General features: G+C 51.2%; 2 protein-coding genes across 5 annotated transcripts; one reads left to right on the top strand and one right to left on the bottom strand.

Moving 5' to 3' along the window:
• Nucleotides 1-1,260: 1,260 nt before the first annotated feature.
• On the bottom strand, nt 1,261-12,569 carry ABHD1 (abhydrolase domain containing 1). Of its 3 annotated transcripts, XR_008289610.1 has the most exons (10): nt 12,332-12,569; nt 8,999-9,159; nt 8,475-8,657; nt 8,232-8,277; nt 7,947-8,059; nt 7,648-7,821; nt 7,438-7,486; nt 7,175-7,340; nt 1,806-3,591; nt 1,261-1,537 (listed from the first exon to the last, which is right to left on the bottom strand). XR_008289610.1 is itself a non-coding variant. In XM_053201114.1 (9 exons), exons 1-9 carry the CDS (start codon nt 12,443-12,445, stop codon nt 3,545-3,547), a joined length of 1,053 nt encoding a protein of 350 aa, XP_053057089.1. In that variant the 5' UTR covers nt 12,446-12,569; the 3' UTR covers nt 1,261-3,544. The 3 variants fall into 3 exon arrangements, 2 of the variants coding, with proteins under 2 accessions (XP_053057089.1, XP_014919626.1); XM_053201114.1 differs by having other exon boundaries at nt 1,261-3,591; XM_015064140.3 differs by lacking the exons at nt 1,261-1,537; nt 1,806-3,591 and adding an exon at nt 6,772-7,050 and having other exon boundaries at nt 12,332-12,549.
• PREB (prolactin regulatory element binding) lies at nt 3,191-6,821 on the top strand. 2 transcript variants are annotated; one of them, XM_015064139.3, is made up of 9 exons: nt 3,191-3,325; nt 3,923-4,115; nt 4,302-4,522; nt 4,704-4,784; nt 4,884-5,008; nt 5,208-5,381; nt 5,525-5,597; nt 5,787-5,946; nt 6,119-6,821. In XM_015064139.3, the coding sequence occupies exons 1-9, from the start codon at nt 3,191-3,193 to the stop codon at nt 6,211-6,213; spliced, it is 1,257 nt and encodes a 418-aa protein (XP_014919625.1). In that variant the 3' UTR covers nt 6,214-6,821. The 2 variants fall into 2 exon arrangements, with proteins under 2 accessions (XP_014919625.1, XP_026889203.1); XM_027033402.2 differs by lacking the exon at nt 5,787-5,946.
• Nucleotides 12,570-12,761: the final 192 nt, after the last annotated feature.

Genomic DNA, 12,761 nt, shown 5'->3' on the forward strand with positions numbered 1-12,761 from the left:
TGGACATCCCTGTCTTGTTCCCGGCCTTAGGGGGAAACCTCTCAGTTTTTGTCCATTAAGGATGATATTAGTGGTAGGTCTTTCATACATGGCTTTTATGATCTTGAGGTATGATCCTTCTATCCCTACTTTCTTGAGGGTTTTTATCAAGAAAGGATACTGTATTTTGTGAAATGCTTTCTCTGCATCTATTGAGAGGGTCATGTGGTTCTTGTCCTTTCTTTTATTGATGTGATGTATCACATTGATTGTTTTGTGGATATTGAGTCAGCCCTGAATCCCAGGTATAAATCCCACTTGGTCATGATGAATAATTAAAAAAAAAATTTTTTTTTAATATTTATTCATTTTTGAGAGAGAGACAGAGCATGAACGGGGGAGGGGCAGAGAGAGAGGGAGACACAGAATCGGAAGCAGGCTCCAGGCTCTGAGCCATCAGCCCAGAGCCTGACGCGGGGCTCGAACTCACGGACCGCGAGATCGTGACCTGAGCTGAAGTCGGACACTCAACTGACTGAGTCACCCAGGCGCCCCGAATAATTTTTTTAATGTATTGTTGGATTGTCTGTTACATTCTTGAGAGGAATCTTAGGCCCAACGGGGTTTACTGTGGTCAGACCCTCCCAGCATTGATCCAAAATATATGTTTTTCCCCATCCAGGGACCTCAGGTCCTAATCTTTCTCTCTCTGCCTATTTTATCCTATCTTTCCCTATCATATTAGGTTAACAAGGATTCATACTGGAGTACCTGGGTAGCTCAGTTGGTTAAGCATCCAATTTCAGCTCAGGTCATGATCTCATAGTTCATGGGTTCAAGCCCCAGATAGGGCCCTGCACTGACAGCTCAGAGCCTCAAGCCTGCTTCAGATTCTGTGTTTCCTTCTCTCTCTGCCCCTCCCCCACTTGTGCTTGCTCTCTCTCTCTCAAAAATAAAGCAATAAACATCACACACACACACACACACAGAGATGCTTAGGCAGCCAGGGGAGCAGCAGGAGGTGTCTCCTTGAAGGGATGGACATTCCTAGGGTTCACTTGAAGAGAAACATTGAGAGTCCTCATGTTGAAGATCAGAAACCCAAGTGGCCCCCCTCAGGAAGGTGGGATGTCAGGCAGAAAAGAGACTTACCCTGCCTGGGAGCCAAGTCACCTCCCTCTGAGGGTGTCAGCGTAGAGCAATCCCCATTCCCAAACCCCTGAATGCATGTGAGAAATAAGGCCACTGACCCAATCAAAGGAGGGACGTGGAGACTCGGAGCACAATGAAGCGAGGATTTAATCAACATTCTTGCAAGAGCGGGTGTGTGATGGACGGGCACATCTGGTGTAGTTACAGCAAACAATTTATTTCCTAGCGTGCAAGTCCCTCCTGATTCCTCATTGGCGGAGTACAATGGAGGTTACAGCCTTACCCAGACTTCGCCTATGCCCACGTAAGGCAAAAAGTAGTCTGTTTGGAACATATGTACATTTCCTGAGGTGACGCAGAGACTTTCAGTCCCTCCTTTGTTCTTTGGCGCATGCTCTCGCAAAGCCTTTGGAAAATAAGCCCGCAAAACGGAGAGGGTTAGAAGAATCAGGAAGTGAAGTGTCTAAGGGTTTGAGGCTCCATGGGGGGAGGGGGAGTTCATATAGATTTCCAATAGGTTGTAAGCCTACTGGTAACTAGACAGCTCAGCTCTTATTTGGTATTTCTGAAAATGAATCGTCTCCCTTGTCACAGAGCTGCAAGCATGGCCGGTTCTCACATCTGCCAACCACAGAGCTGAGGTGATTTGTTAAGGTAAATAGTGGTTTCCTCACACTAGGAAGCAGTGGATTCCGAGTTTGAACCCAATTTTACTTTAAAGTCCATGCTGCCTCCATGAAAAGGCAAGAGACACAGTTCAAGTTCCCAAATGTGAAATTTCCAAAGTGTGTGACCTGGGACATATCACTTCCTCTCTGGGGTAAAAGGTAAAGGCTGCACTTGTGTATTGGTGTAGGAAACAAAGGCAAAAGAAAAAATTAAATTTCCTTACAACTGACAATTCCTTGAGACAGGCAGAGTGACCTCTGGAAACTCGACTGCCTCCATGTTGACACTTTGCTAAGGGCAAAAGTCAGTCTTAGCTTAACATTGTCCCGCCCCTCTAGGATCCTGTAGATCTAATTTAACATATAAAAATTCCTTTGGAATCTTTATCTCTACCCCTCAAGATACATGTTGGCAATCATGCTCGAAGCATATATGGCCCACTGGTATACATCTGAAGCATCTGTGACTGAGGTTTTACTGACCAGTAATAAATGACGTTTTCCTAACAACAGCTAGCCCCCTCAGGGTCCTGGAAACCTAGCTTCCAAAATACCTTGGAGGCTTACGCTGTCCCTAACCGCCTCTCAACTTGAAAGTGTATCATCAGTCACCCCTCACAGCGCCAGTGCAGCTCTTTCTGCCCAAGGGTCCTGTCCTGGGCTTCAATAAAACCACCTTTTTGCACCAAAGACGTCTCAAGAATTCTTTCTTGGTCATCCGCTCTGACCACCCCCCCCCCCACCCCACTTCCACATCAGGTATCACTCCTGAAATGGGGACAACCCTAATCCAAGATTTTTTTTTTTTTTTTTAAGATTTTATTTTTAAGTAATCTCTACGCCCAAGGTGGGGCTCGAATTGACAACACAGAGATCAAGGGAAGCATGCCCTGGGACTGACAGCCAGGAGCATCCAAGGATTTCTTTTTGTAAAGGTTTATTAGCCTCTTTTAACCTTTATTAGCTCCCCTCCTCCCCCAGAATCACCAAGCACATCCCCTGGAAGGGGAGCCTGCCTCTTTGACCCCACGCAAACACGACGGAGACTCACGACCCAGGCGGACACAATCTTGGCGCGGGGCTTGCGTCATCCCGATGCCCGCTAGTGCTGACGCGTATTGGCGGGCCTGCGCCTGCGCAAGGAGAGCCCAGGGCTAAGTGCGCGTGCGCACTGCGCGTTCACCGGACAGGGTTAAGACCGCTCGGAGCGAAGATATGGATTCCTGAGTGTGGTGAAGAGTTTTGCCAACGCCGAGGGAGCGAGGGAGCAGTCGAGAATCCTCCTGGCGGCGACGGGATCAAGTTGAATCGCGGCAGGGCGAGTGGTCGAAAGCCGGGCGTGGCATGTCCCGGGTGCCCCGGTGCGGACAGTGAAGCGCGCGGCGAGCAGGATGGGCCGGCGCCGGGCGCCCGAGCTGTACCGGGCCCCGTTCCCGTTGTACGCGCTTCAGGTCGACCCCAGCGCGGGGCTGCTCATCGCTGCGGGCGGAGGAGGCGCTGCCAAGACGGGCATAAAGAATGGCGTGGTGAGAGCTCAGGGCCACTGGGGCCGGTCACGGCACGGGCGACGGGGATAAGGGGTCTTGGGGGTGGGCTGTACCTCCGGCTGCACACTAGCTGCATTTCTAGCTTGCGCCCTCCCCGGTGGAAAGCCCGGCGCCCTGGCGGGAATTTCACCTGAGAACTTACCACGAATCGGAAAGTGGAGTAAAAACAGCACACGACACCGCTTAGGCAGGAACGCTTCAACTCAACCTCACAAGCAGCTCCAGGGGTCTTATCCTGGTGTTTTCTGGGGAGATCGCATAGACCTGTGTCTCTGCTCTCTAGCAGCGGCAAGGGTGCTGCATTTGGTCTTTAGGCAAGGGTTCTTCACTCTTCTGAGGATTACCCAATTATTTTGTAAACTGCAGGTATTAATCCCAACCCTCCTTGCTGTACAGATTTGTGAGGTTCCAAAGAAAGAAAGAAAAGGAAAGAAGCAAGCAGGCTGGGAAAAGCCTTTTAAGTAGACACTGTAGTAAGCAAAGAGATAGGGCTTTAGACTATAGGATGTAAGGTTGTCCTTGAGGTGCTCTCTGGGCGCCCCTGCACCTTGCTCACCCTGGTTCCCTCTTCCACAGCACTTTCTGCAGCTAGAACAAATTAATGGGCGCCTGAGCGCCTCTTTGCTACACTCTCATGACACAGAGACACGGGCTACCATGAACTTGGCGCTGGCTGGTAACATCCTTGCTGCAGGGCAGGATGCCCACTGTCAGCTTCTGCGCTTCCAGACCCATCAGCAGAAGGGCAAAAACAAGACAGAGAAGGCAGGTGAGAAGCTCCCTCTTTAGCTTTGGGGTAAGGGTTAAATGAGTAAGGTCACTTATTTTGGTTCCAAAAAAAGGGGTTGGAAGTGGGTTATGGTAGCAGGCAAGAAGCTGGATGTTCACTACTAGGGAGGGGGCAAGTACTACTTACTATAGGGCCCTGAAACCTGGCAGACTCTTTGTATTTCAGGTTGCAAGGAACAGGGGCCACGACAGAGGAAGGGGGCAGCCCCAGTAGAGAAGAAGTCTGGAGCTGAAACCCACCAGGAGGGGGTAGAACTCAGTGTAGAGAATTTGCAAGCGGTGCAGACAGACTTCAGCCCTGATCCGTTGCAAAAAGTTGTATGCTTCAACCACGATAACACCCTGCTTGCCACTGGAGGGACGGATGGCTACGTTCGTATCTGGAAGGTGTGGTTTTGTGGGTTAGAGGATGAGTGTCAGTAGCAGCAAGGTCAGATTGTGATGAACTGATCATGGGTTCTGGGAAACTTGAGTGGAGCCTGTACTGAGTGGCAGAAAAAAAGAAGGGTGGGGATCATTGCACCCTTGCTGGGTACCTAGGGTAACCATGATGGTGGTTTGGTCGCAGGTACCCAGCCTAGAGAAAGTTCTGGAGTTCAGAGCCCATGAAGGAGAGATTGAGGACCTGGCTTTGGGGCCTGATGGCAAGGTGAGGAAGTGAAAGTGTCAAAAAAGTAGGTGATTATGCTGCTTGTCCAGTAAGTGGATCCCCTAACTGTCCATCCTTGGAATCTTGATTCCTGACTAGTTGGTAACTGTGGGCTGGGACCTTAAGGCCTCCGTGTGGCAGAAGGATCAGCTGGTGACACAGCTGCACTGGCAAGAGAACGGACCCACCTTTTCTAACACGCCTTACCGCTACCAGGCCTGCAGGTGTGAGACCCCAGAGGGTAGCTAAAAGAGGCACAGCCTAGATGTGGTGGGGGAGAGGGAAGAGACTGGGGGGAAGCTGGGGAGGATTGTAGCCTTGGTGGGTGTTACCCCAGGCCTGACCAGGGTGCAGGAGGGCACAAACCTCTGAGAAGGGCTGAGCAGGCCCCAGGAGCTGAATATCCTCTCACCTGGCCCCCAGGTTTGGGCAGGTTCCAGACCAGCCTGCCAGGCTGCGACTCTTCACAGTGCAGATTCCCCACAAGCGTCTGCGCCAGCCCCCACCCTGCTACCTCACAGCCTGGGATGGCTCCACCTTCTTGCCCCTTCGGACTAAGTCCTGCGGCCATGAAGTCATCTCCTGCCTTAGTGTCAGGTGTGAGACAGTGGTGACTTGGCTGGTTGTGGGTTGCCTGGGGGAGCTTGGAAGGATGTCCTGTCTGAGGCTCTGAAGAGTACTATTGGTGAATGTGGCTGCATAGGCCCCCGGGACAGTGAGCACTTTATTTTTTGTTGCAGCGAATCGGGCACCTTTCTAGGCCTGGGCACAGTCACTGGCTCCGTTGCCATCTACATAGCTTTCTCTCTCCAGGTAATGGGTAAAGGTGGGCACAGCCCTGAGGGCTCTTTGGGGTGGGGACTCTGGGCCTGCTCGAACCTAAGTGTGTAGGAAGGGTCTGGCCCAGCTCTAGAGGAAAAGCCATCTGGGGACAGGGAGATTGTTTTCCAGGAGAATGTTCTGAACAGGGCCATCCTTCAATAGTTCTTCTCCTGTCTCCAGCGCCTCTATTATGTGAGGGAGGCTCATGGCATTGTCGTGACAGATGTGGCCTTTCTACCTGAGAAGGGTCGTGGTCCAGAGCTCCTTGGCTTCCATGAAACTGCCCTGTTCTCTGTGGCTGTGGATAGTCGTTGCCAGCTGCACTTGCTGCCCTCACGGAGTGAGTCATTGGGATGGGGGTGGGTACCGCCCTACCTCTAGCTATAGCAAAAACTTGCCCCTTGGAGAATGGGCCGCTTGTTTGTAGCCATCTGCCCCCTTCTTGAATGGTTTTGTTCTTAGGGCTGTGAAGCCCCTTTGCCTGCTGACTTCTTCCCTTACCCCTCCTGCAGGGAGTGTTCCTGTGTGGCTGCTGCTCCTGCTATGTGTCGGACTTATTGTTATGACCATCCTGCTGCTCCAGAGTGTCTTTCCAGGTTTTCTTTAGCCTTTCTGCTCTTAGGGAATCAGGGGCCTGGACATTACTACCTTCTAGAACAGAGTGAAGGCCTGAACCCCATTGCTCATTCCACCTGAATCCATAGTTGGCGTTCCTCTGATGAGACGGACGGGCACTGCCTGCCCTGCCCACTTAAAGCTTGGCTATGGCCCTGTGTGACTCTGAATCCTGAGAACCCTTCATTCTTCATCCGTGGATCCTCCCAGGACAGTGGTATCTGAAGGCCAGGCCACACCACCTGCATTCTTCCTCTGCCTACCAGAGGCTCCAAAGTTGAGCTTGTCCTTTCTCCAGAAATATGTGAGGATGCCCAAGAACCTGGAGGTACTGCTGTCCATCACTTGGTCTTCACGTGAACCCCTGGCGTTTGCTGAAGCAAGCACTGGCCTGGGACTTGGCCGTTAGGGAAGGAAGGGGCAAAAGGAAGACCCAGGCAGTAATCTCTGGGTCCAGCCGGGTAGCTCCAAGCCAGCCAGGCGACATATACAATAAGTTCCTGGATGGTCTTCCCTACCCTTGAGAAAAGGGAAAATGAACCTCAGCACATTCAGCAGGAAAAGTTGATATTTAATAAACAAGCAAAGACTGAACTGAGACCCTGGTGGTACTCCTGTCAGTTCTTGCCTCCCTCAGAAGGTGAGAGATCCCTGAGGTTGAGCAGCGACACTGGGTGCTGGAAGATGGCTTTGGCATACTGATGCAAGAGGCGGTTCATGTAGCTGTGCTGCCAGGGGAACAGCCCTTCCAGGAAGCCAATGTGGCCACCCCGGGCTGTGATGAGCAGTGCAACATGGGGAGAGTGTCGGGCAGCCTGTACGGGAAGGGCTTGGGGAGGGGTTAGAGAGGAGGTCAGGAACTGGCCTTTTCTGAGAGCCCAGTCTCTCTCCCCTTGCACCTCACCACCTGTTTTCCCCAGGGCCTGTAAAGCATCCAGATTCAGGGTGCTCACCGTGGACTGGGGAGAAGGGGTCATCAGCTGCATTGAGGCAGAGCACAGGGGTCTGGATGGCATCTACCTTGGTTCTTGGGCTTGCTGCTTGGTAGTAGGTAACACAGTCTTGATATCCAAAAGCCACAGCTGTGTAGCGCTCATCAAACTGGCGGATTGTGCGGGCCTGCATGTGGTAGAGGGTGGGGTACGCTAGGATGAGGATAGGGAATAAGAAGATACTGAACAATTTTGGGTAGGGGGTGGTGGTTGAAAGACTCTACCTGTAGCACAAAGTCTACGTTCACCACCTTTTCCATCACCTTCCTATTTCTGCAAAAGAGTTCATAGAGGTGTGACTCTCCTGGACCTGACCCTATCGTATCTCATGAATAAGCAAACCCAGTTACAACACTAGTCTGAGCACTGGGAGAACCTGGTATTTCTGCCATCCCATCCTGCCTGCTGCCCCCTCCCACTTGCCAAAACCCTACCGGTTCACAATGTGGCAGAGCTCGGCAGTGAGGCGCTGATTGAAGAGCAGTGAGTTGAGTGGGGTCTCCAGGGAGCGGGTGGTTTCAGAGGAATCCCAGCATGCAGATAGAGTCAGTGCTGCCACCAGCCCCGAATCTTGCCCTGTTCGAGCTAGGTGGTTCAGCACTAATATCCTGAAGGATGGATCCAGGGGCCGTGAAAGAAGGGTGTGCGTTAGTGAGTTGGGAAAGGGGGAGAGGACATGGAGGAGGAAACACAGGAAGACTGGACCTTTGGGTCAAGCCCAGGCAACCTTTACCCTCCAAGAGAGATGCCCACAGCCAGCAGTGGAGCTTGGGAGTAGCGGTGCTTTATGTGGCTCACGACTGTCTCCAGATCTTCAGTGTTGCTGGCACAAAAGGCTCTGTGAGTCTGAGGCAAACCAGATAATTGGGTAGGGAGGGAGGCCCTGGCCAGAAGCAGAAAGATGGGAGGGTTCGAGAGATGGAAGGAAAATGGAAGAAGGATGGGTAGGTAGAGCCCCAGGGCCAAGGATCTGTTAAGGGAGTGGGGTGAAGGGCTACGATGAGGAAAGGATACTCACCAGCAGTCCTTCCCCACGGCAGCCTCGGTTGTTAAATACAACAGCTCTGTGACACACACAGGTACGTCTCAGCCAGGCCTTTCCTAGAAGCCCCGCTCCCCTTTTGGTAGCCTTCAGGAAGACCCCAGTCAGAAGTGCCCCTCCTATAGTGCTTTCTTCCCAGAGGTATCAGGGTCTTGATCGGCCTCCCTATTACAAGGCCTCAGATACCACCCACTGCCCCCGGGCTGGACCCATCCTTACCTATAACCATCCCTCAGAGCTTGGTTGACTAGTTGTGAGATATAGGAGTCCTGGCTACTGCCTGTGATACCAGGAAGCAGTAATACAATGGGCTGGGTGGTGGGGTCAGGATATTGACTGCTGTTGTGCTGGCCAGCCCAGTCTAGCAGGAGCTGTCCTCCATCTGGGGTTTGGAGGACTTCGCTGTGGTTTTGGAGAAAAGGGCACACCAAGATACTATGAGGAACTCCGTGTGCTTCAGAAGGTTTACCTCTCTTCCCCACAAACAACTCCCACAACTTCCCTCCTGTATCATTTGAGGGCACACACTGTGCCCGACATTAAGACCATAACAAGGTGTAATGGGACGTAAAAGATTAAATATTACCTCACTGTTGTGCAATTAAATAGCCCTTCTGTATAACCACTCTCGTTATCCTCAACACACTGAGGTACGTGGGGCAAAGATTACCTTCAGTTTTAAGAAGTAGACAGGATTTCCCTATAGTTGCAGCTTACTGTTCACCCGCTCTGTCCCTCCTTACCTCCGGTAAGGGACTGGAGGCCGAGACTGCAGCAAGACTCGAAAGATGGTTTGTAGCCGCCCCTCAAAACACCACAGCGTAGGGTAGAAAGTCTCCAGAGTGATCGGACAGTGTTGCTCCAGGAGGGCCAGAAACCGGGGCCCAGTCACCAGTTGAGGCCTCTGTAACCACAACAGTCTACCTCACTCCCCTGGATTTTGCACAGCCAGTGAGGCACCTGACACCAGAGCAACCCCTCTCCAGAGGCCGGCCTCTGGGGGTGAGACCTAACATACCTTAACCTGGAATGGCCAAGTCACCTCTGTTTATAATAGAGTCCAGCTGGAGCCCCAAAGAACTTCAGTCCTGGAGGGCGAACTCCAGTCCTGGAGGGCAACCTCCAGCACGGACTCAACCGACCTGGAACCAGGGCTGGGATCTGCTGCAGCTGACTGAGCGCTGACTCCTCCGCTCAGGCTATCTGTGCCCCAAACCCATTTTGCAGAGAGCAGGTAATATCAACTGCCCAGCTGAGTCCTTGCGGAAAGGGTTGGCATCCTAGTCAGAGGCTGAAGAAATGCAGTACCATTCAATCTGTGACTTCTGCCTTGCGATTGATTTACCACACTCCTCTGCCTCAGACTAGCTCCAGCCATGCTGGCTGCGCCTGATTTTAGCACCCCGTTGCCACATACTCGCGTTCCCTCCCTACCACGCGCTCACTGCTGCTTCTACCACAGCACCTCATTTTCGCGCTCATAGGACCCCTGTCGCCAGACCATACTCCAAAGGAGGAATGGTCTCGATGTGAACAGATTTTCCTCTTGTTTCATGCCAGCCAGAGGGAAGGTAACACAATGGCAGGGACAGACAAGTCAGTGGGGACTCGGCTCTGACTTTCCACCCCTCTGCTTGGTTCTTGGGTACACATCAAGTGAATGAGAGGGCTAGCCGCATAGCAGGCTTATGAAACAGGGGCATGCTGTACAAAGCCAAAAGGTCACAGTCTCAAGAAATTTCTATTGCTGTTGCAAGCCCTAAGGAACCTGAGGACCAGATTCCTATGTCTTCTGCAGTTTTAGTACCCAAAAAAGGCTGGGTAAATTATGAACTAGAGAGGCCAAGTTGCTAGCGCAGCTGTTGAGAGATGTGACTCATAACATGGTCTTTAACCCCCGGAATAATAATGCTTGAGATTCATTGTATGCTATATGCAGGTTCTAGGCTAAGCCCAACCTTATGAGGGAGCATATTTCATAGGTGAAGAAACAGCGACTCAAAGAGTTTAAGTTGTTTGCCCAAAGTCACACAGCAAGCAAGAGGCAAAGCAGAATTCGCAATTATGATACTACCACCAATACTAGTAGGTTGAATTTGTTGAGTGCTCATGTTTCAAGCATTGTGCTAAGCACTTTACATAATTATACCCTGTGATTTTCACAATAGCTCTTTGACAGTAGATCCTGTGATCCCCCGTGGGAACAGGTTGGAATGTTGAGTAAGTTGTCAAGGGTCATGAAGCCTGCCAAAGACAGCTAGTGGCGGAACTGGAATTCAAACCCAGGTCTGACTCTAGAGCTTATGCTCTTAATCACCGTACTGTATTACTTCCTAATTGCCAGGATTTTGAGTTGTCATCAATGTGTGGAATTATTTTTTTTAAGTTTAGTTAAAGAGAGAATGCAAGGAGGGAAGGGGAAGAGAGAGGGAGAGACAGAATCCCAAGTAGGCTCCACACTGTCAGGGCAGAGTTTGGGGCTCAAACTCAACGAACCACGAGATTATGACCTGAGCGGAGATCAAGAGTCGGACACTTAACCGACTGAGCCACCCACGTGCCCCAATTTAGGGAATTCTTGATCAAATAAGCTCAGTAGTGTAGAATAAACTAGGTCACACATTTGATTTATATGGGTTAATTTCATTTTAGCTCTAGTGAAGTATTTTTTTTTAATTTTTTAAACGTTTATTGATTTTTGAGACAGAGAGAAACAGAGCATGAATGGGGGAGAAACAGAGACAGAGAGAGAGGAAGACACAGAATCTGAAGCAGGCTCCAGGCTCTGAGCTGTCAGCACAGAGCCCGACGCAGGGCTCGAACTCACAGACCGCGAGATCATGACCTGAGCCGGTCAGATGCTTAACCGACTGAGCCAAGCAGGCGCCCCATAGTGAAGTATTTCTTGACTCATTCCTGAGAATTAATTAGTAATATGCCATTGGTCACTGTGGGTAAATCAATAATAATCCATTATCATGCTGGACAATCCAAACTCCTCAGGGCTTCCAGAATGTGCTTTTTCCTGCATTGTAACCAATATTTGGAAGTCAAGGAGGGGTTTGGAGTAAAAAATGGCAGAGGTCTCTGAGTTCTTTGTGGCTGGTCCAAGCAAAGGAAAATGTTTATTAAGGACAGCTCTGGTCTGAAATGATTGACTTTTGAAATCAGGCATATAAGGTAGGATTTATAGGGTACTGTGAGGTTTGGATTTTTGTTTTATTAAGGCAGATTTAATACATGCGAATGTAGAAAGCTCTGAAAATACAGAAAGTTTAGATTACATTTAAATTCCCTATAGATCTTTAAGGGCTTGAATCGATAGATTTTTTTTTCATTAGACTCAGTTACCTAGAACAGCTTAATGAAGATTAAAAGATTTAGATTTTTCTGGATATATGAATTATGTATTTTGTCTAAATTTCAGTGTTCAACTTCAGTGTCCAAGTTCATCAAAATCAACCTCTTGAGACTTTACCGTCGCGTTATATATACGCGGAGAGCCTAGAACTTAACACAGGGCTGAATGAACAACGACAGGCTTATCCACGAGTCCTGAGCTACACAGGGAACCTCTACCTGCCCTTAAGAGAAGCAAGGCTCTGCTAAGTGGACAGGATGGTGGGAGTCAGCCACATCTGCACAGGCCTCCGGTTCCTTTGTTCTGTGAAGTTAGTAAGAAACTCAACTCGACTGCCTTTTTAGAAGAGGAAAGCGTCTCCCTGACACCTGAGGATGCCTTCCAGCCGGCCCTTCCTCAACTGTTTGTCTCTATCATAGGGAGCAGCACCCCTCTGATGGCTGAAAGGCCCAACTGGCATGGGGAGCGTTTGGGACGCAGAGAATCTAGGCAGACAAAGAAGCAAAACTCTTCGTTAGGTGATAATAGCAAAACAGAACACTGCTGTAGCATGGCAGGGCTGGTGGTGGAATTGGGGCATCAAATTTCACCTGGGGCAGGGGGCCCAATCATGCCACCTCCCACAAAGGGCTCTATCCCCTGGCTGGAAGCTGAAGCTGGCCCTTAGGCCCGAGTATCCTAGACCCGCCGGCCAGAGCTTTGGACCCGCACCCACCTGGGGCACACATATCCAGTAGTAGCCCAAGTAGAGGGTAGCGCCAAGACCCAAAAGCAGAGAGAAGGGCTCTGTCCAGGTGCCAGTCTGAGGGCTCTGGGAAGAGCTCAGCATCTTGGGTGGTTGGGTTCTGACTTCCCAGTTCTTGACTGGCTCCTGCACCTCGTTCTTGGCCTGGAGGCCGGCAGGTGTGCGCCGGGCCCCGCCCCTTACACGCCATTGGACAGTCTGTGCAGGGACGGCCTCCGCTGCCGGGTGGGGCGAGGGTCCGGGCCCTGCCCCGCCCACCGCCTCCGCGCTCCGCGGCGGGCGTGGCAAAGGGCGGGGCCCGGACCTCGACCCGCGCGGAGCAGAACCGAGTTACCAGTGGTGACCTCCCTGTCCGTCGCCTGCTTCGCGCGCCTGGGCGCCTCCTGCTTCCGCCTCCCGG

The sequence above is a fragment of the Acinonyx jubatus genome, chromosome A3, assembly GCF_027475565.1.
Source record: "Acinonyx jubatus isolate Ajub_Pintada_27869175 chromosome A3, VMU_Ajub_asm_v1.0, whole genome shotgun sequence".
In the NCBI taxonomy this organism is placed as follows: domain Eukaryota; kingdom Metazoa; phylum Chordata; class Mammalia; order Carnivora; family Felidae; genus Acinonyx; species Acinonyx jubatus.

Excerpts from the sequence above, each read along its gene's own strand:
- PREB (XM_015064139.3), top strand. The coding sequence starts at position 3,191 with ATGGGCCGGCGCCGGGCGCCCGAGCTGTACCGGGCCCCGTTCCCGTTG. Across the intron at positions 4,116-4,301 it reads AAACAAGACAGAGAAGGCAG|GTTGCAAGGAACAGGGGCCA; the intron begins GTGAGAAGCTCC and ends TTTGTATTTCAG. Across the intron at positions 5,009-5,207 it reads TACCGCTACCAGGCCTGCAG|GTTTGGGCAGGTTCCAGACC; the intron begins GTGTGAGACCCC and ends CCTGGCCCCCAG.
- ABHD1 (XM_015064140.3), bottom strand. The coding sequence starts at position 12,445 with ATGCTGAGCTCTTCCCAGAGCCCTCAGACTGGCACCTGGACAGAGCCC. Across the intron at positions 8,658-8,998 it reads CCTCCAGTCCCTTACCGGAG|CGAAGTCCTCCAAACCCCAG; the intron begins GTAAGGAGGGAC and ends CCAAAACCACAG. Across the intron at positions 8,278-8,474 it reads GCTCTGAGGGATGGTTATAG|AGCTGTTGTATTTAACAACC; the intron begins GTAAGGATGGGT and ends TGTGTGTCACAG.